The sequence below is a fragment of the Acyrthosiphon pisum genome, chromosome X (genome assembly GCF_005508785.2).
Source record: "Acyrthosiphon pisum isolate AL4f chromosome X, pea_aphid_22Mar2018_4r6ur, whole genome shotgun sequence".
NCBI classification, from domain to species: Eukaryota; Metazoa; Arthropoda; class Insecta; order Hemiptera; family Aphididae; genus Acyrthosiphon; species Acyrthosiphon pisum.
Window position 1 is genome coordinate 80,660,272 of NC_042493.1, and position 19,894 is coordinate 80,680,165.

General features: G+C 28.3%; 1 protein-coding gene across 1 annotated transcript in view; it reads left to right on the forward strand.

The window, feature by feature from the left end:
• LOC100574503 (coiled-coil domain-containing protein 39-like) overlaps positions 1 to 17,577 on the forward strand; it is a 20,216-nt gene extending 2,639 nt beyond the window's left edge. Inside the window, exons 2-17 of the mRNA XM_003241142.4 lie at positions 1,695 to 1,814; positions 2,111 to 2,257; positions 6,922 to 7,080; positions 7,146 to 7,367; positions 7,433 to 7,624; positions 7,712 to 7,927; positions 8,009 to 8,224; positions 8,283 to 8,447; positions 8,510 to 8,609; positions 8,700 to 8,854; positions 9,004 to 9,433; positions 9,494 to 9,600; positions 10,642 to 10,854; positions 11,222 to 11,445; positions 12,004 to 12,083; positions 17,271 to 17,577. Coding sequence (XP_003241190.1) covers positions 1,695 to 1,814; positions 2,111 to 2,257; positions 6,922 to 7,080; positions 7,146 to 7,367; positions 7,433 to 7,624; positions 7,712 to 7,927; positions 8,009 to 8,224; positions 8,283 to 8,447; positions 8,510 to 8,609; positions 8,700 to 8,854; positions 9,004 to 9,433; positions 9,494 to 9,600; positions 10,642 to 10,854; positions 11,222 to 11,445; positions 12,004 to 12,083; positions 17,271 to 17,302 — 2,778 coding nt within the window. The 3' untranslated portion in view covers positions 17,303 to 17,577. The remainder of the gene's footprint in view (positions 1 to 1,694; positions 1,815 to 2,110; positions 2,258 to 6,921; positions 7,081 to 7,145; positions 7,368 to 7,432; positions 7,625 to 7,711; positions 7,928 to 8,008; positions 8,225 to 8,282; positions 8,448 to 8,509; positions 8,610 to 8,699; positions 8,855 to 9,003; positions 9,434 to 9,493; positions 9,601 to 10,641; positions 10,855 to 11,221; positions 11,446 to 12,003; positions 12,084 to 17,270) is intronic.
• The last annotated feature ends 2,317 nt before the right edge of the window (positions 17,578 to 19,894 follow it).

The window sequence follows — 19,894 nt, forward strand, 5'->3', positions numbered from 1 at the left end:
CAAATTATTCTTTCTACTATTTTTCGTGTATACCGAGAAAAATAACACACATCATTCTAAAATAAATAAATCCCTATATAATATTTTTATAATTCTTTCGCTCCGATACTAAAAATTTAAATGAATATTATTTTTTTGTTTTATTGTTCGTCTTCTGTGGGCAACAAAAACTACTTGACTTGTTTTTAATTAAAATTATACAAATTGGTTTCTTTTGACTTAGGAAAGGGTTGTAGTGACGATTTCAACCCATATCTATAGTTTGGTATAGAGCGGCTGTGTGACTTACCTCCACATGAACATTGTTTCAGCTCGTGAAAATCGAGTATATTTTTGTTTAGGTATATAAGATATAGGCTTGCCACTGTTTACAGATAATAAAATAATTATTGATATGATTGGATATAATTTCCTGTATTGTATTATATTTTGTCATTTAACAACTACAATATAGTTAACCTTATTATAGGGTTATAAAAGTAAATGTGTATGGCTGACTGACTGAGGCTGTGAGGCTTTTAACAATAAACGACTGATTTTGAAATTCATAAAAGGTTTAGATAATAAATCGAATCAGTCATTTTAGGGTAGCTTATCCACTACTAGAGATGTAAGCTTGACAATTTTCAATTGAAAAATTTATTTATTTTTGTACTTTTCTTAAATTAATTAATTTTTAAGTTTAAATAAAATTTTAAAATACTTTATAAAATTATTGTTTCATTTTTATTTACATTGTAACAAGTATAACGCCAGAATCAAACAAAACACTTATAATAAAAAATATATAATTTGGGTAAAATTGAGAAAGTGACTCTGTTAAAAATTGAAAAATCAATAATTGTAACAAAAGATTATACACTCATAATTTATACTTAAGTAAAAATACATCATTTTTAATAAAAGATAAAAATTCACATTTATTACCGAGTTAAATATTATATATTGATATAGGCATATATTATATATATTTAATGATTTGTATTTTGAATTTACTATATTATTATGTTCATTAGAATAATACCAACATTATATTAAAATGGGTGAATGGTAATAAAAGTACATTTTTTAAAATATAATTATGAAGGTTATATATACTTCAATTATTGAACTATATGATATCAAAAGATTTATTTGATAAGAAATTAATATGATAAAATATAAAATTTTCACGAAAATGTTCAGCAAAAAAAGTTTTCATGAAAATTTACATCACTACCCGCTACTAATAATATTGATCATAAACACACATTCGTTTAATTTTACTTGAAATTGGTACATGTAAAAAAAAAAATAATTAGTTTTACCTACTATCCGCTGCAGATGGATTTCTCATCTCGGTTTCATATTAGATTCCCGGGCATCATTAGCTCTCATCATACAATTTTCTTAGAAATATAAGGTGACAGACCGTATCCACTCAAAATCGCAAAATATTCAATGATTAGGGCATTAGGTACCATTACAGGCATTTTTAATGCCGATGTGTATATTTGAATTTTAAAACCTATTGGACAGCAAAGCAAGATCCCTTTTTTAGATTTTTCTTTTCAGTTCTGTTTAACTTTAATGTAACATTATATAAGCATATTTATATCATTATGTTTCTTTATTGTATTCAAACAGTGTATAATACTTACTAAAAATTTAGTTTTAATTAAAGTTTTATTCTAATGTGATAAAATTTTTAACAGATAAAAGAATTACTTAAAAAAAAAGCGGAATTGTTGGTTATTGATGAATCAATGGATAATGAATTACGTGATAGTAAAAATATATTAAACAATTTATCAAATCACCAGAATCAAAATCAGGTAATCCTACTAAATTTTTATTTTAATAAGCTGTATTATTATTATTATTATTATTATATTTTATTGAACTTCAGCCCGGTGACTACGGCCGTTAGCTATAAGTGTTATTGTAAAATATTTAAAATCAGTTAAATTATAATAAAATACATTATAATCAAAATACTTTTCAAAAATAGTTTTACAACTATGTGAAAAAATTAATAATAATAATTATAAAATAATATGTAAATATTTATATTTGGTATTTGTTCGTAATATAATAAAATTCATATTTGTATATTCTATTTTTGTGATAGAAATTGATCATAGCCAATCGCCAACAACACGAGACAGAACAGCACATGCTGATTGCAGCTCAAAGAGAAAACGACTGTTTATCCAAGGAAAATAAAAAATTGAAAAATAATTTCAATGAATTGATCGAAAATCAGAATAAAATGGAAGTATGGGATATTTGGATAGTGATAAAATCTATTATATTTATTGCAGAATTGAATATTTATAGTTCATAGATACTATCATTTATGAGTTATAAGTTATAACCAAGGCTATGAATTTAATGTACTTAAAAACTATTAAATATGCGTGCATATATGCACTAAAAACTGACAAAATATGCTCTAATTTTTCAAAAATATGAAAAAAGACCACAAAAATGTAACTTCTATTTTTATTTTTTTCATTATCATTTTTTATTAGCTTTAGTTTAAATATTAGTATTGTTATTTATTGATATGACTGATATGACTTTTTGGGCTTGACTAGTCTTGATCTTCGTCATATACAAGATTTATAAAAGAAATATGCTTAGAATAGCTTATGGTTCTACTTAAAATTATATATTTTACCTTTAAAGTTGTAGTTATTGTATTGTACAATCAATAATTTCTTTAGATTTTCAAACTTGAAATATAAAGAAAAGGAGCGTTCTACATCTGACGAAGTTATTAGGGCAAATTGAAATACGTCATGTCACTATTGGTTAAATCTTCTGGTATATCCAAGCCTACGTTCTTTTTTTCGCCAATTAATATTTTTGAAATTATACACATAATTTGAAATCTTTTGTTTTTATTGATTACTGTTTAATCTTGACTTCAATAGTAGGTACAAAAGTCAATAATACACGTTAAATACCTAAGTAAAAATAGAATTGTTTTCATGAAACAAAACAAGTCATAGTTTATACAAATACGTTTAATATTTTAATGTAAATTTAGAACAGATATAAAAATGTAAATATTACGAAAAAAAGCATTTATACAAAAAAATAATTAAAACATGCATTCATATACCCTAGCCCATGAAATATGCAAAAATATGCAAAAATATGCAAAATAAGATTTAGTATTTGAACTATAAATAAGTCAAAACAAATTTTGGCCGAATCCATTTTATTATATAGTATAGCAAAAAAAAAACATGAAAATGCATTAAATTCACAGCCCTGGTTATAACCCATAATTCGATATCGTTTATTCAAATCGTGAGATATGAATTATCAATTAATAAAATTAAAAATTATTTAGTAATTTCTAACGAAATTACGCAAGTAATAAATAGTGTTTCCATAATCTAGTATGGAATTTACTATTTAGATCTTAAGTAGGTATATCAGTAATCATTTAATATTAATTTAAATAATAAATATCTGATAATTTATTTTTATTCATAGTTTAGTAAATTTATAAAATTAACGAATTAATTATTTTTCAACTTTTTTTAACTTAATAAAAAGTTAACAAAAAGTGTATATTAACTTTTTACTTAATTGAGTTAACCTATAGGTAGTTAAATAAACCTTTAACTTTAAACTTTTTTTTATTGGTGCTTATTAACTTAACTGAGTTAAAAATAAACATTAACTTGCCCAGCCTTGGAAATATTTGAAATATACAATTTAAAAATTTAAGTTTTATAATTATAGGTTAAAGTTGTTATTGGGTGGCTAGTGGCTACTCTTCTCACGTATCTCATTTAATAAATATATTATACATCCGCGTACAGGCTTATTGTAATAAATAAATTGCAGATTGCTTGTTATTAAAATAAAGTTAAAAAATAAATATAAAATAATATACAAAACAATTGATTGTTATGCAATAGGATCTGGCTCTGACTCTCAAAATGTATTTAAAGAAGGAAAATAAAGATAAGTAATATATATAAAGTAAAAACCAAGTATTATTAATATAGTTTAATAATTAAGCTCAATGGTACTTGAAAATGGTAATTACATACCTTCTAAAATAGCTGAAAACTTAAGTAAAAGGTCAGTCACGGGATGGTTTAGTTCATGTGCTACGTTTTAGAAACATTTAGGTTAGGTTTGAATATTTAAATATTGAAAACAATATTCATGGAATCAATCAGAATTTACTATGTATAAGAAAAGTATACTGCCATTATATAGGCCGTTGAACGAGTTTCCACAGATGCTGCCGTCGCCACCATTGACACGGAAACTGAAGAACGAGTAGCGACTAGCCCGTTTGCCCCCGGTACTTCAAACTCCGCTTCGTCGGAGACCTAGGACTTGGATAGTATATTTTCATTAGATTGACCTAACTTGGTGACTAGGACTTTTACCAAAATGAGAAAACCCAGACATGGTTTGAATGGTTTAATAAAGTACAATTTTATTACAATTTGAGAACAATTTAAATTTTAAATGTAATATCATATTATTTTATGATTTATGATAATATTTAATATTAAATTGGACATTGGTTGCTTAATTACGAGATCATATGGAATATGTCTCGTGCGGGAAAAACGTAGGTGGGCTTCAAGTGACTTTCAGGAGGCTATTAACATTAAGCAGGCCACATAAGTTAAAAACGAATTTTAATTATCAAATGTAATATAGTGTAAATACTAAATAGTAAATTGTAATATTATATATGTATATAAAATACTAAAATAAAGTATAACAAGTAAAATAAAAAAATAAAATCAAAGCACGTTATGTTATAATAAATTGTATAGGTAACACGTTAAATAAAATTATAAAAAAGGTAGGCAGGTAGATAAATAAGGCTAGGTAAATAAGTTGATACCAGTTCTTCTGTACAGTAGGTGTCAAGTCACTTTTATGGATGTGTTAAATTTGAATTCAATGATATAAAATAATTGTATACGAAAAATAATTCTGAACGAAGATGGTCTGTCGGCCATTTTGTAAGGTATTATTGTTATTTAAGTATTTTATTTTAGTATTAGTAATTCATTTTTGCCGAAAATATTTAATTTAAAAAAGTTATTGCGTGTATAAAAATACTTTAATAGTTTCAAGTAGGTACCCACGAAAAATATTTTTAAATTATTACAAAATAACTAAAATTATTTACTTCTTTTAAATATCAAATTACGTCCAAATTTGAACTTAAAATATCTATAAAAAAAAACTGCGTTTTTTTATTTTTTAGATTCTATGAGTACCATATTAAATATTTATGAGTAACTTGTTGTCTATAACTATAAAAATTGAATATTTTATACATTTTTAAGTACAAAATAATTTTAAAATTTATAAATAGAAACCCTTTGTACCTATGTATATGTTTAATATATTTGAACTACCATTATAAAAACTTATGAGGAACCTTGTATTATATTTTCATTTTTTTTGACAATAATTAAAAACATGTAATTATTTTGGTTTTAAAATCTATTTAGGCAAAGTATAATACATATTATATGGATATTATATATTTTTATGATTTATATTTAGCTGACTTTTTATAAGCATTAGTTTTTACTTTAATATAGCTTTGTATTATCTTAATTTTTCTCCTTTGAAATAGGAATCTAGGATAGTCAGAATTTCAGATAGTACCCATATATCCCGGTATAAAACTACTCATTTTATGTTTGATTATAAAGTATAGGTACTATAACCTAGGTAATAATCATTAAAACGTTAAAAATATTTAATAATATACCAATTAGTCACCAATTAATTTGTCTGTAAATTGGAAGGTATATTATTATTATCATAAGTTCATTGTCCATATTTCAAAAACTACATAAGTATTAGAACTGTGATATAGCTATACAGTATATAATTATACTTTTTGACCGTCAAACACTGTGCATATAATATTATATTAGTATAATAATAATAAACAAAAAATTATTTTTTAAATTGTACTTATTTTTATTTTTAACTTTTATGTCTGATTTTAATTTTACAATTTGTGTTTTTCTGTAAGTATAAGATAGGTTTTTACTATCCATGTAGCTGGATTGACTGTTCAATTACTATACTAGGTACTCTCAGTTCTATGAATTTCAACCAAATGAGTTTGATTCCATTTTTATATGAGAATATATTATCTAAAAAACTTAGTAAGTAATAAAAGCAAAAAAAGTACTAAATATCTGCCGAAATTATACAAAAATTAGAAAAAATAAATTTCGTATATGTCATCAGGAAAGTAGGTATGAAAAAAGTTGATGGATTTATCAAAAAAAATAAAAAAATGTAAGTGATGAACTTCAGAGCCCTTAGGTACTAATAAGTAATAGAACTTTATGTCTGTATGATATAGTTTTTACACTACCTACCTATTGAACTAGTGACTGATATTATAGGACGGAAAAAAATGTATACAGATGTATATTTTTAGGTAATACCGAATGAAAGGTTATATTGTTAAAATCTGTGTTCAATTTTTTCGTTCTTGTATAAAAATAATATATTTTTCTTCTAAAATACTTAATTTATTATTTTAATTTTAAGATTTTACGTCTATAATCACTTAAATGTGAATTGTAAAGTGTTGAGAATGAATCAAATGTATTCCTATTCATTCAATAAAAATAAATGTGTTTTTTTAAAATAAACCCATAGAAATATTGTAAATTATTTTCAAAACTATTTATTTATTTTTTTATAAAAATGTTTCACAATTTGTAGTTGACCATCTGTATGCTTGAAAATAAATCAATGCACAACACGTAAGTTGTGTATAGTTATAGATAGCGGTACTTTAGGTCTGTATTGTTACACTTTTAGAACGATGGAATATAATTAAAAACAAATTATAAATTGATTGTGTGTTTATTATATATATTACATATTCTTAAAAATTGTATTATTCAGAAAGAGTTGACAAAAACCGACGAACAAATAAAAAAATTGAGGGAAACTATCGAATGGGGTGAAGAAACGCTTTTAGCATGGAACAACGACTTGGATAAACGATGTTGTGATGTTAATATTCTTGAGAGATATCATTTAGAGGATAACAACAGGTTTAAGGTAATAGCTATATTTCAGCGTAAATAGTTTAAAATATACACATTTATGTTATTGGTATAATTTAGGAATTGGAATTACAAAGACAATGCCTTCAACAAAAAGTGATTGAAAGAGAGTCAGTTGTGGAAAAAGAAGTAAGTGAACTCCTTCAAGTAGAAAGAGAGCTGGAACAAACTTCTAGGTTAACTAGACAAGCACAGCAGGAAAGAAACCATCGGCTTGAACAATGGGAGAATGCTGCTAATTTTTTGAACTCTAATCAAAAAGATTCTCAGAATACAGTCGAAGTCAGTATAATTGTAGTTGAAATTAAAAAATAATTCAAAATATTTTTAATGAATGGCAATTATAGGAAATAAATACAATTAGATTTGCTGCTCGTGAAGTGTATGATAAAATGAATGAAAATAAACAAAAGTATCAAGAATATTTGGAGAAAAATGAAGAATTAGAATATAAAATAGAAGAAGTAAATAAAGTCAACAATGAGCTGAAATTATCGACCATTAATAAACTTTCGGAAACTGAAAATTTACAATCAGAGGTTAAGATTTAAATATACTATCATTTTTATTTAAATTGTATATAGCCTGCTATCAATGTAGGTAATTGTTACCTTAAATGTTCATAGGTGTTGTCAGTTCAAAAAGCTCTTAGTGTTATGGGTAATAAGTTAGAAAATGAGCGTACAAAGCGTAAGCATATGGAAAATGAATTAACAAAATTAAAAACCCAGATACAACAAAAGGAAAAAGGCTTAGCAAAATCAAAGGATGATTTGTCTAAAATTAAAAATCAGTCTATGACTACGGAAGAGAGGTTGAATGAACTGAATTCGATCTACAATGTATCATCATTTGATTTAAAATTTAAAAAATTATTATTTATTATTAAAAATTACTTGGTAATTATTTTTTTTTCGTTTTAGCAAAAAAAAGGCGAAGCAGAAAAATTCTTGTCAGATAAAAATAAATTGCTTAATATTGCGTATAACGTAAGAAATGAGATAAGCCAGGAAAAAGTTAACATAGATTTATTGACAAGTCAATTAGAACGAACTTGTAACAAACAAAATATATTGAGTAAAGAAGAAACAAAATCAAAAAAATTAATTTTGGAAAAAAAAGAAATCGTTTATAACTTGGTAATAGGATTGCAATATCAAGAAAAATAATGCAGATTTAACATAGCTATTATTTTAGAGCTTTCAGCTCGAAACTATACGTAGAGGAATTGCTGAAGCCAAAGGAACCACGGATATTGAAGAGATGAAAGTTATGCAAGAAAAGTTGCAAAAGTGTAACGAAGAATTAATCCAAGCAAACGATCACCAGCATCAGTTAGAAAAGCAGTTAAAATCGACTGAAGTGGGTGACGAAAAAATAGATTCATATTTCTTTAAAAATAATGAAGATATTATGAGTTTTAGAGCGAAACCCGACGTATAATAAAACAAATTGAAAAAAATAATACAGAATTAGAAATTCTCCGAAATCGAGTAGAAGAATTGAACGTGACCAATGAAGGAGGTTTGATACGTTTGCTAATTGTACCGTTGGTATTATTGGGATTAAACTAGCTAACGGTGTTTTACGTTTTATTTTCCACGCATAATATAGGTATAAAACAAATACAAGTCTTAAAGGAAACTAATCATCGATATCACATGGAGGAAATGATGGTGAAACTTAAGATAGAACAAATGAAGAAGTTGACGAACAATGAAAGTGATAAAGTGTACTCCTTGGCTCAGCAGCGTGAAGAATTAACTTTGGTAGGTACACGTTTTTCATAATCCATAAAATTATAGCATGACAACATTTTACGATGACAGCTAAGACATGTTTACAATATTAAATTTAATCTTGAAGTGCATAACATATTGTAATAATATTTGAGCATCGGAGTTTTGAACGTGCATAGGCTATAAACAATAGGAAAAAAGAAGTGGCAGAACTTTACAAGCGGATCAGTGACGAGAAAAAATTGCTGTTGGAAGAGAAGTCGACGATAAAACGCAAGTTGGACTCGATGGTCCAGTACATTGAACAGCGGAAGACCAAGCACCAGATACTTTTGTCCACAATGGGAGGTCCCTCACCCCGGGTTACCGTGGACGGCAGCGGTGACGACGATTGCGACGGTGCTGACGAAGACCTATCGTCGTTCAGGATGAGCGAGCACCGGATCCGGGTGGCCCAGGAAAAGCTTGAACTGCAGGAGATTGGTGACCGGCTGGACGAGCGCGTGCAAAAGTTGGAGACCGAGATCCGAGCCATGGAGAACACGCTACACGTGCTCAACGCCAACAACAGCTGTTACAAGTCCGGAATGTCTTCTGTGAATCCAGCCAGTTGGTTCACCTTGGACCCGGTTATCATCACTAGCTGTTAAATATATGTGTTTATTGTAGGTGAGGAGTACAAGGAAAAGGTCGTTCTAGAGGAGACATATGAAAAACTCAACAGCACGTGGCTGGAGAAAAAAAAAACGCTCGAAAAGCTGGAGAATGAGATTCGGGTGAGTAGTACAGTACTACTGTGTACCTATGTACCTACTTAAATATGATATGGGCTTGAGGAATATATTGTACAGGGAATTATATCTCTGATAAATGTAAATATGCATAAAAAATGTCTAGATTTCGCGTTAAATGAACTGGTGGTCGGTGACCCCACCCGACATTATTGCCAATCGAAAATGTATACTTTGGGTAAATTCACACCCAAGACCGCATTCCTACGGGTATAGCTCCCTAAATAAATGTGATACCAGATTTAAGATGGCTCACGTTGGGCGGGTTAACTTTACCTACCAACCTACCTATATTCACTTACTTCCTTTTGAATTCTGAGCGGAGCAATGAATGTATTGATTTAACAATGATATTTGTTTATTTTTGTGTCTGTATACACTATACAGTATACACGGTAAGTATTTGAAATAATCCATCGATTTTAAACTTCAGTATCTTTTCTGGCGGGAAAGTGAATGTAGTTGGTACCTTTGAGACATAAAATTTTAAAATTCGAGGAGTTTTTAAAAAAAACAGGAGAAACGTGGATTTCTACGTTATACCAACTTTTGACAAAATCGATTTAGTTTTTTTGTTGAACTAAAAAATTAGTAACCGTATATACTTTAAATGTTCACCAATTTGATTATTTTAAAATATTTTGATTGCTTAAACTATTAATAGGCATTTTTATTGATAACCAGTGTTTATCCTCGATTACGGCCTAGTGCCCAAGCAGAAATTAATGTAGTTAAACAATCTTAAAGAATCTTTTATTAAAGAATTAAATTACGTAGGTACTATGTATTTTAAATATTTAAACAAATTTTGTTTTACATTTTTGACTTGGAAGTCATGACGGAATAATAAAAGTAGTAAGTACTCATCAACGAGTATACTCATCATTTTTCGATAGACAACAGACATGTACATATATTGTTGTAGACATGGGTATTATAATTACTAATTAGATAACTAAACAAGTTTAGTATTTTAAATTTGCCCATATTTTATTCTATAGTAAATAATACACTACACTACTACAGGATCTAGAAGTTCAATATAAGATTATGAGTGAAGAACTAGAAAGTTTGATTAACATTCGAGACATCAAAGAAAGTGAACATGAACGCGTGCTCAAAGAGTCCAATGAACAAATAATGAAACTAAACCGAGCAAATAATCGTATCGAGTTTGATATGAAAAAAATTGATAAATGTTGTAATCCCGATAAACGGAACGCACTTGAATTGATAAAAGTATGATAAGTACCAATAATGCATACCTAATAATAGAAATAAGTACACATATGCCTAATATAAAAATATTGGAATAATTTGTAATATTACTATCATACTTTAATTTGTGATAAAAGATAATATAATAAATTTTAACTTAATTTTATAAGTACACATTTTAAACGTATTTGCTTGGACAAAAAAAAACTTTACCGGTTTGTGACGCCTTGAAACAATTGATGTTAGTGGTTTTTATTTAAAAAATGCAATGATAGAAATCTACAAATTATTCTTTTGGGTATTATATTTAATTTTATCATGCCTTTATGATAAATAAGTACAAACACTAAAATTATTAGGACATGTTTAATGACTCGAGTTTTCACAGCGAGATATCGTGGTGAGGATGATGAAAAAAGTGAACAAGTGCGTTTTGGAGCAGTTGTCGGAAATGTCTGTTCGACACATTGAAGTCGAACCGACTGTTAAGCAGTATTTGTTGGAAAAGGATTTAGAATTACCCATCGTGTCTGGTCTGTTTTTGAATAAAGCCAAATCAAGTTGCGGTTCTAGCTCGGTATCATTGATCAGCAGTAATTCCAGCGTTAAAAGGTGCGAAATCCCAATGGCAACTATAGTTTAAAATGCAACAGAATATGTAGATATTATCCTATATAATAATAATATGTTGTTGTATTATATACTATTATAGTCAAGCAACAACATTTTTATAATATTACCTATGTAGGGGAAAGTGTGGTTGATGAACTTAATGATTTATTAATATTTTTACATTATTAAATGTGTATTAAAAATAAAATTTTGAAGTTTTCATAGATAAATGATTTTATTTTATAAAAATTATATGTACCTATAATGATATTTGGAACTCACAACATAATACAAATTATTATTTAATTAAATAACAATGAATAAACATATTCAAATTCAATAACATTTATTAAAATTAATAAAAAATGTCATCTTGCCCCACACTAATGTTTTTTGACAATTTTAATTATTCATTAGCGTAAGAGATTGTGTGTTTATCTTTTACTTGAAAAATATTTAAACTTAAATTGTACCCAAAACCTTAATTTGGATAAGAAAAAATAGAAATTTCTTAATAACATAAAAAATATTGAACAAAATGTTATATTTAAATTACAGCTATTCGGACGAAGACAAGCAGTGTTCGTATTCTGTAGTGAACTTACAACCTTCAGCTTTAAGTGGCTCCGTTAAATCCGGTAAATATATAAAGTTACACTACCGAATCATATATTCGAATATCGAGTATTTACCAATACATACATACTATATCTACATATTTACTATACATGCCACATAATATATAATAAAAAATATACAAATCTAGTGTCACGGTGTTTGTGGTTCCACTCCTCCGCAAAGGTGGGCAAGTTAATGAAAATAATTAACTCAAGTTAAGTTTAGTTCAGAGGACACAAGATCGATAAGTTAAAAGTTAATATAGAAAAAAATATTAACTTACCTCAGTTTAAAAAAAAGTTAATCTATTTTTTTTTTTAATTACCTAGTATGTAAATCACATAAAGAGTGAATTTGTATTTCTAGTTTCTAATTTATAAATTATAAAAACAATTTTATTGAACTTCAAGAAAAAGAACAGAAATGTTTGTGTTTTTGTATTGGATTATTTTTATGTTATACTGATATAGTAATATTTACGTATAAACGAAAAATTTCAAAATGTTTTTCACTTTGTTCGACCGATTTTAATGAATTTTTTTTGTATATTTGGTAGCTATGGGTATAATTATAGGTATAACTATAAAGTATATTTCATCCTCCCACCCCCCCCCCCCCTAATTTTTAATCCAGATTTTAGTAAAACAATGCGTACACTGTACCACATAGGTACCTATAAATAGATAGGAGAGCTGACACACGTTACGCCTTCATTGCGTTTCATTATCTGTGTTGCTTTTTGTTCATTGCTTTTGCGTGTGTATAATATTATTTTTCAATATTCACTGTCACGTTTAGTATATACTGTATACACTTGACGAACGCGTAACGAAAATGATAATGTTCAAATAATGTACAAATTACGTAATTGAACATAATATTATAATAATATGCTACTGCTGGACCATAGAGCAAGAAAAATAAATAGTAACACTAAAAATTAACAAAATAAATAAAAACCAATTATATCATTAGCTTCTTGAAACAGTACCTGATCACATACAATATATTTCAAAACGATATCTCATTGCTAGCCAAAATGTATTATGAATCATCAAACTGTCATAGTTTAAAAAAAAATATATCGACACCGGTGATCATAATCGTGTGCGCGAGGTAACCATGGTAGGCATTTGACTACTATGCGAACTTTCCCACCTCCTCAATATTAATTAATATTATCATAATAGTCTAGCATTTTATTTTTATTTGTAAATTACTTTTTAATACGGAAAATGTAGTTAAATGAGGTTATCTCTCTAGGTTAGTTTTTATAACTAAGGCGTGGATATGAATCTGTATAATATGTATACGAGACTGTCCTGGATGAACCTAAGGATTTTGCAAAATTTTGATTTTAAGGGGTTAAAATTGGAAAAAAACAAAAATTACGTGTAAATTGTATATACCTACGTTATGGCTGCTATTCAAATTTGATTATAGGAGGAATGATTTAGTAAAGATAATTACGTATTTATAATTTAGTATTTATTTATTATTTGTTGCCAGTGGTTATTCGGATTAGATCAGGTACAATTGCTTTAAACATTACCTATCCGGCTGAGTTGCACTCACTGCAGTAAGTTAAACCCAAAAGGAGTTGAACACAGAATATATTAACAATATTTTTTTTTTAAGATTTCCATTTTTTAAGAGCAACAAAATGCACGGGATCAGCTAGCCTGTTATATTATATAATATTATTATTGTATAGGTCAGGATTTTCCTATCAGAATTGATTTATATATACATAATAATATAGTCCTTTTTTCAAAGAGCTTGCTCACAATACGTATTCATTTTTTTATATATTATATTAAATTATACATATTTTATATTATTATAGGCTATAGCGGATCCCGCGTACTTGGTTGGGCTGGCCGTATAAAATTTCAACTTTAAAAAAAAATGTGATTGTTCAATTTCTTTTGGATGCAACTTAACCTCCTATATCGGATCGTGGACAATGTGTGACAGCATATCAAAAAGGAAATATGCAAAAATGTTATTTGATACATGCTTGCATCTGATCTGCCCTATTAATTAATGGCAACCAAATTATTAATACTAATTTATACTATTTATTTCTCCTAGAACCAATAGCAACCATTAATAAACAAAAATTTCCACCATAAATTTAAAAATCCCCGTTTGACCACCTTCTCCGGGTTGGAAATAGGAGGGTGAAAATATTTTATTATCATACCTACCGAATATACTAAAAAATGTCATTAAAATTGGTCGAGCCGTTTCGGAGGAGCACGACCACAAACACCGTGACACGAGATTTTTATATATTAGATTGTGATAACTTTCAAAATCTTGGTCATGGTCTTGGGTATACGCCTTAATATTGGTCTTGGTCTTGGTCTTGGTCTTGCACAAGAATCTTGCAAGACTCTTGCTATTTTCAAAAAATAGATATAAAAAAAAAAAACTAAATACCTGTTATAGCTGTTTGTAGGTTTTTTGCTATGATCTCTAAGATGAAACTTAGTTCAATATATTACATAGTATATTTATAAATCAAACATTAACATAAAACAAGTCAAACAATTTAATTTTTATTATACTCGTTAAAAACTTTGAATTTTCAATTATGCTTATAGTATTTTACTTGTATGAATCAATTTACCAGCATAATTAACTTTCTAAGTTCCTATTGCATTTATGATAAATATCAATATCACACTCTCGCTTTGGTCCACTACATCTTCAATGTCACTCATTTTAAAGGTACAGTAACAACAAACTATAACAAGGTTATTACTAACAGACAACAAGTTTACGACACTAATAAAATTCTATAGGTAGGTACTGTATAAGACCCTAGTTTAAGAACACAATGTCCAGTACAGAAAAATCACATAAGCTACGAACGAAAATAAAAACGTACTTCCTATTAAAATGATACCTATCGTAGTCCGTAATGACTTTTAACAATTATTAGTATATTCGATTCAAAGTAAAGGTGTGTTATGGACATGCATTATTCTATTAGCAAGACAACTTTCGACGTTTTTATCGATTTTGGGAAAATAAAATAATTTTTCAGTAATTGTTAATTAGTATGAAACAACTATGTTATTTTGTAATATTAATTCTCATTATATTTTAAATCTTTTTTCAATAATTCACCATTTCCTCGAATAGGTACTGATAACATTTCATAACAATACAAATATATTCTTATTATTTTCGTTATAAATTATTAGTTAATGGAATCTAGATGGGTACAATAATGTGTTTTCGGAGGGGAAAAAAATTGCAAGACTGCAAGAGTCTTGCAGCTTCGGTATTGGTTTGGTATTGGTCTTGGTCTTGCTAGACCAGTACCGTCTTGGTCTTGGCCTTGCGGTCTCACAAGACTCTTGTGATACCGCAAGACCAAGACTAATACATTTTGATCATCACTAGTTGAACAATGTATCTGTATGATTATACGAATTATGCATGATTACACAAATTATGCGACAAGAAGAATGAGAAAGCAATTTCCCAATTAACCAAGATTGTCCCTTCCACGCAGATTATGTATCCGCATAAGATCGTCCTACTACGGTGTTATACCTATCTGCCTAATGATGTTTGAATTATCTACGCTTATTATACAAATATTCAAGCACTTACTTTGCTCGTAGATTGCTGCAGCTGGTTCTCCCGAGTAGTTAGTAATTCTTCGGGGTCGTGTTCGACAGTCGATATCACGATGACAATATATGTATCTTGGTTTATACTTTATATAATCTGTAGAATTTCTTATACCTTACACTGTTTTCTAATTGTGACTATTACCATGTGTTCTCAAGATTCCTACATTCGTAGCAAGAGTACATAAGTCAATTCTCCAACCGAATGTAATTTACGTTAATTTTTATCGTGGTAAACACTTGTGTTCCAAAATGGGTATTAAAGATTCCTACATTCGTAGCAAGAGTACATATAGTCAATTCGCCAACCAAATGTAATTGAAGTTAAAGAGCACTTATTGCTATGTTTGTGTTCAAAGTGTCATGGTGTAATAATAATGTAACGGGATTACGATATGACGATAGTCACAGAACTTTATGATTTTGAAGATTAATTGGTAGGTGAATGGAAAATATGAACAATGTGAATTTGTCTGATAGAGAGATAACTAATTCAGACAGTCATAACGAATGCTGAGATAATCCAATATACATATACTGTATACGCATATACGCACAACCATAAGCATTCCCTTGAACAGTAGTGGAAGAGTGTCGTGATGTTGACTGGCGTGGACGTTGTGCATGGGTCTTCTTCTGAAAGGTACTGTTGGCGAGTCGATTCTGTAGGGTCCTTATATAATGTGGCTTCTGTGTAATCCCTTCTTCTGATATGCATTGATTAATACGTGATGTTTCTTCTTATTTTAGGCGGTGCGACAAAGGTGTCACTGGTAATTTATTGTTTTGTTTTGACTGAACGTCTTGATTGGAAAATTATCGAAGGGGTCTCGTAGAATATAATATATATGTGTATATTATATACGTAAAAATGGATTCATGGTTTTATAATATACGGTGTCATCTGGCGCCGCTGATAATTGATTGTGTTGTTTTTACTAAATGTCTGAACGGAGAGGTGTTGCATATTGTTTATGTGTAGCACGTGTCGCGTGTGTATGTAAGGAGTGCGTATATATATATATATTTATGCGTAAATCGTATGTATATATGTATTGAATAGCCCAACATTCCATATGGACTGTCGCAACTAGTTATCCCGTGTTTTTATTTAAGTCTAGATATTGAATATTACAATACTATGTAATATATATATATATTGGACTAAGTTTCATCTTAGAGATCATAGCAAAAAACCAACACACAGGTATAACAGGTATTTAGTATTTTTTTTTATATATTTTTTGAAAATAGCAAGAGTCTTGCAAGATTCTTGCGCAAGACCAAGACCAAGACCAAGACTGAGTCTGCAAGACCAAGACCAATACCAAGATTTTGAAAGTCTTGGTCTTGGTCTTGTTTTGATCATCACTATATTCAACCATTGATTTTTTTTTGCAAAGCAAGATTATCTTGATTATTATCTTCTACAGTTCTACATTATAAGTATACAGAAAATAATATATATAAATGCTATAGTCCAACGATAAGTCAGCACCAACAACGCCATTATTATTATGTATTAATTTGATTTTTTTTGTGTTTTTTTCCTAACAGGTACTTCAATCACGACGAAACGAAATAAGTAATGAAACGTTCAAGTCTTACGGATATATATATCATTTTATTTTGGGAATATGAAATGTGTCCCAAAGTAATGACGCTTATTAAATTCATTGAAATATACTATTCTGTATTGATACCTGTATAAGAGAGTGTTAATGCCATAAATTATTTTAATTATTTATTTCATGATTTAAATCAATGATTAGACGAAAATACGCCTACTTAGAACAATTAGATTATTCAGATTAAAATTTCTGAAAAACATTGAGTTTATCGGCCTATTTTCTAAAGTTTTTGATTTTTTTATTGTTAGTTATTATCTTTAAAAACTTTTTCACTGTCAAAAAATTTGAAAATTTATTATAAGGTTCCTCATAAGTTGTTATTTGTGTAATTGAAAAAAATAGTTAAGCGTAAATTCATAATACATTATTACGAGCATCTAAAGTTAAACAATATTATTGACAAAATCTTTAACTTGTGTAAATTATTTTCATTTAAAAATTCATCATAACTTTTTTTATATAATATGTAATTTTTTTTTATACCTAAGATTTGAAAGTTGAATACAATATTCCTCATAAGCTGTTCTACTCTTAATGTAAGTAATTGTGATTGTTTGAAGTTTTTTTGGCATTGGTTACCTGTAAACTATGTAATGGTTTCTCATGCAACTTATTTTGCTGTACAAACAAAAAATGTAAATTCTTGACATTTTTATCATATGTTTATATTAGCTTTTTTATATCTATATATACATATAATATGTACATGTTATGTTCCATGAAATAAAACAAAACTATAAAAATTGTTTTATTAAATGCTTCTTCTTGTTTGGTCAACTTTTCTTGCCTTATTTTTTTAAACTGATGTCCTTTTTACTGGACATGTTTAATCTTTAATATGTAATTGATGTTTTCTTATAGGTAACCAGGTAGGTACTAATTAATGTGGTGAGCACTCTATATAGTTTCTATAATCGTAATCGATTAGCACATTTCGTCGCAATGTTTATTATTATCAAGTACTTTATAAAGACATCTGATTTCCAGAATTAATTCCATTATTCTAGGAATAGACTAGTTTGATGGCCGCGTGCCCGCGCACCCTAATTGTGGTGCCTAGTGCTTGGTGAGGCGGGTCATTCCAGTTAATATTAATTAATAATTTACTTGATAAGCACTGTGCGAGCTGTCCCCCACCTAGCTAGTAGAGCAGCTATACACGATATACCCAGCGGCCCAAGGCAGTATATTTGACTGTCTTGGCTGGCGTTTTTCGCATGCGCCATTGACAATATTGTATGTGTTTACGCCGCACACCCGTATACCACCTCCTATGTATTAACATAGGCAACTGCCTCGTCGAGTATCGATGACAAATGCGCGCGCCGGTCGCAGGATTAAACTCAAACTGCAAGGTTATTATAGCTTATAAATTAAAACGTTACTGCGACGTGACTACGTGAGCCATTCTTCAGTTTCATGCAAGTTGTATACAAAAAAAAAATTAATATAAAATATAAATTTAGGTAAATACATATAATTATGAAATTATGAAAAACTAAAAAGTAAAAATTAACTAAAAAATTGCGCCCCAAAAAATATTGCGCCCTAGGCACGTGCCTTGGTAGCCTATGGGTAAATCCGCCCCTGAATACAATAGTAAAAAGCATAAACTTCCTAAACAATGTTTACATTTCTCTTAAAATGCATGACATATAAGACATAAGAAGGAATATATCCCAATTTGAGGCTTAAAATTTCACACAATCCTATACATTTCCCATAATATTATACTTGTCAATTATTATTCAATCTTTTCATTAGTAGATTGAAATTTCAAACAAAAGATTAACTTCTTATTAAATCTTTAAAATTTCTCATTAAATCCAAGACATTTTAAATGAAATCCACATAAGAGTCAAAAACAATAAATTTACCCATAAAATCCTTGACTATCCTATATAAAATATGGGTAATCTCATAAAAGCATTGTTACTTTTAATTAAGCTATTGACATTTTCCTTTAGATGTAATATTTTATATTCAAGAAAAGTATAATATTGAATTTAATAATAGAAAATTATTCTTATTAAATCCATGACATTTCCCATAAAATAACACGGGAGACTTTATAAAAGCATTAACATTTTTGGTTTGAATTTTTGAAATTTCCCATTAGATACATGAAATATTCAAGAACAATATAATCTCCAAAATAATATTAGACAATACTTAATAAAAATCTATGGTACTAAATATGATATAAATGTTGAACGACCTGTCCAATTTAGTAGAATTTAGGCGTACATGTTCATATGGGGTTAGGAAGGTCAGTATCACACTAAATAAATTCCGGGAATACCTTGAAACGAGACAAGTTCGTTAACAATGGAGTGTTCCAACAGATTAACAAAAATATATGAACTACGTTAAATAATAATTATCGTTAAGTATAGTAAAAATATATTAAAAAAACTCATTACCATAATAACAACTTTATACAAATTGTGAAATAGGACAAATAATATATAGTGTTCAGAGTTTTCCTATTTTGATAGTTAATATGTAGGTATTTTAGGTCACCTCCTCTCGACCATGCTACATATAATT